The 2020-nt window shown below is 35.1% G+C and overlaps 1 protein-coding gene across 1 annotated transcript; it reads left to right on the top strand.

Annotated features, from left to right (window-relative positions):
* The first annotated feature begins 900 nt into the window (after window positions 1–900).
* On the top strand, window positions 901–1416 carry LOC129242159 (uncharacterized). Its single transcript, XM_054878722.1, has one exon. The coding sequence runs from the start codon at window positions 901–903 to the stop codon at window positions 1414–1416; it is 516 nt and encodes a 171-aa protein (XP_054734697.1).
* The last annotated feature ends 604 nt before the right edge of the window (window positions 1417–2020 follow it).

The following is a 2020-nucleotide window of genomic DNA, read 5'->3' on the forward strand; positions in this document are numbered from 1 at the left end:
GTGGGATGCTTCTTGAACGGCAGAAAAAAACATTTTCTGCATCGCATCGTCACTGGCGATGGATTTAAGCGTCGAAAATGTTGGAGCCTGCCGGATGAATCAGGTCCATCGACAGCGAAAAAAAATATTCATCCTTCATTGCTGCATGACAACGCCAGGCCACACGTTGCTAAATCGGTCCAGAAATATTAGAAAAACTGAATCTTGTCCCACCCGCCGTATTCGCCAGACATTGCACCTTAGGATTACCATCTGTTCCGATCAATGCAGTCAGCCCTTATTGAACAGCGGTGCACTTCTTATGAGAGCATCGCCAACTGGCTCAATGAATGGATCTAGTCAAAAGAACTCGGATTTTTCGTCAGAGGAATTCGTATTCTGCCTGAAAGATGGAGTAAAGTTGTAGCTTCCAATGACAGATACTTCTCATTATTAATTAATTATTTAAATGATTCGTAACTTTGGCTAAGAAAGGACGGAAACTTATTCCCATACCCAATATAGTTCCATCTCATTTTTTCTTTCTTATTTAATTTAATTTTTTTATTTTATATTATTTAATTCCTCTACATTTTTTGGAATATATGTAGGATTTGCAGTATTTTATTTCACACGTCTGCACGACGTGACTACTAAAATCCAACAATTGGTGACCCCGACATAAAAACCGCAAAAAATTTAGCAGTTACCTTGGCGCAACCAACGGAAGTAAAATCATCCCGTTACAAGCCACAGGCCGTACCGCTAAGGGGAACCGTTCTACAAGTCACGCCACATAACCTGCAAGGCTCTAGGACAACACAGTGGCAAAAAAATTTGGATTGCCATTTCGCACAGCAAGACATTTGCAAATATAATTAAAAATTTTATTATTATTATTTTAATTTTTTTTTCATCGAAATGCCAGCTGACGACGTAACACCACTTTTGCCAAAACCATCGATAGTTTTGGATGTTGTCCCCGCCACAATTCGTGTTCCTAGCTTCAGTCAAGACAGGCCGGGACTCTGGTTCGCGCAATTAGAATCCCAGTTCTGGAATCATAACATCGAAAATGAGGTCGACAAATTCCACCACACGATTCCGCTAATTGACATACGCATAGCTGCCGACGCAGAGGATATTATTTTCAATCCACCTGCACAAAGTCCCTACCAAAAATTAAAGACAGCGTTGGTTGGTTGTTATTCCAAATCGAGAGAGGTAAAACTCCTTCAGCTGCTGGACGGTGAGTGTCTCGGTGATAAGACACCCTATCAACATCTTCGACTCCCGCGTAGTCTAGTTTCAGTCATTAATGAGGAAGTACTAAGAGCAAGGTGGCTCTCACACATGCCCGACCAAATGCGTGCATGTTTAGTTGCACAACGGTCAGCCGAGCTACAAGAATTGGCTACTAAAATCCAACTCCTTTGACTACTAAATCCAACTCTTTTATTTACATCGCAGAACATACTTTTGTATCACAGGTTTGAGGAGATCATCAGGATATGCGCAATATGTAAAGTACATTGCTAAAATAGCTTAATTAGTAGGAGTAAGAGAGATAGCATAGTACAGCATAGTAAGCATAGTAATTTAGAATATTAATGTAAAGTAGAATGAAGGATAACTTAACCCTTAGTTGAATGCATCCAAGTGAACTTAATATTAACCTTTATACATGAACAGTTTGGTATATAAAATTACTGTATAAATTATTATTATTATTATATAAATCAATATATTATATAAATTGTTTAATGTGGGTGCCGCCACATATATAGTATACTTATTAACGTATTTCTTAATTTTATTTAATATTTTTATGTAATATAGTTTATTTTTTAATATATAATATATCAATTAATTCATTTTTTTATTTTATACAAAATACTTATTTAATTTATTTTTATTTTTATTTATTTAATATATATGTATAATATATATAGAGAATTTAATTTTTTTATTCGGTTTTTATTATTTTATTTTATATTACTTCTTAATTTTTGTTGTTGTTTTTTATGATTTTCTTATTTTT

This window comes from Anastrepha obliqua, chromosome 3 (assembly GCF_027943255.1).
Source record: "Anastrepha obliqua isolate idAnaObli1 chromosome 3, idAnaObli1_1.0, whole genome shotgun sequence".
Classification (NCBI taxonomy): domain Eukaryota; kingdom Metazoa; phylum Arthropoda; class Insecta; order Diptera; family Tephritidae; genus Anastrepha; species Anastrepha obliqua.

Bases quoted from the DNA above. Each gene is read 5' to 3' on its own strand.
- LOC129242159 (XM_054878722.1), top strand. From the start codon at position 901: ATGCCAGCTGACGACGTAACACCACTTTTGCCAAAACCATCGATAGTT.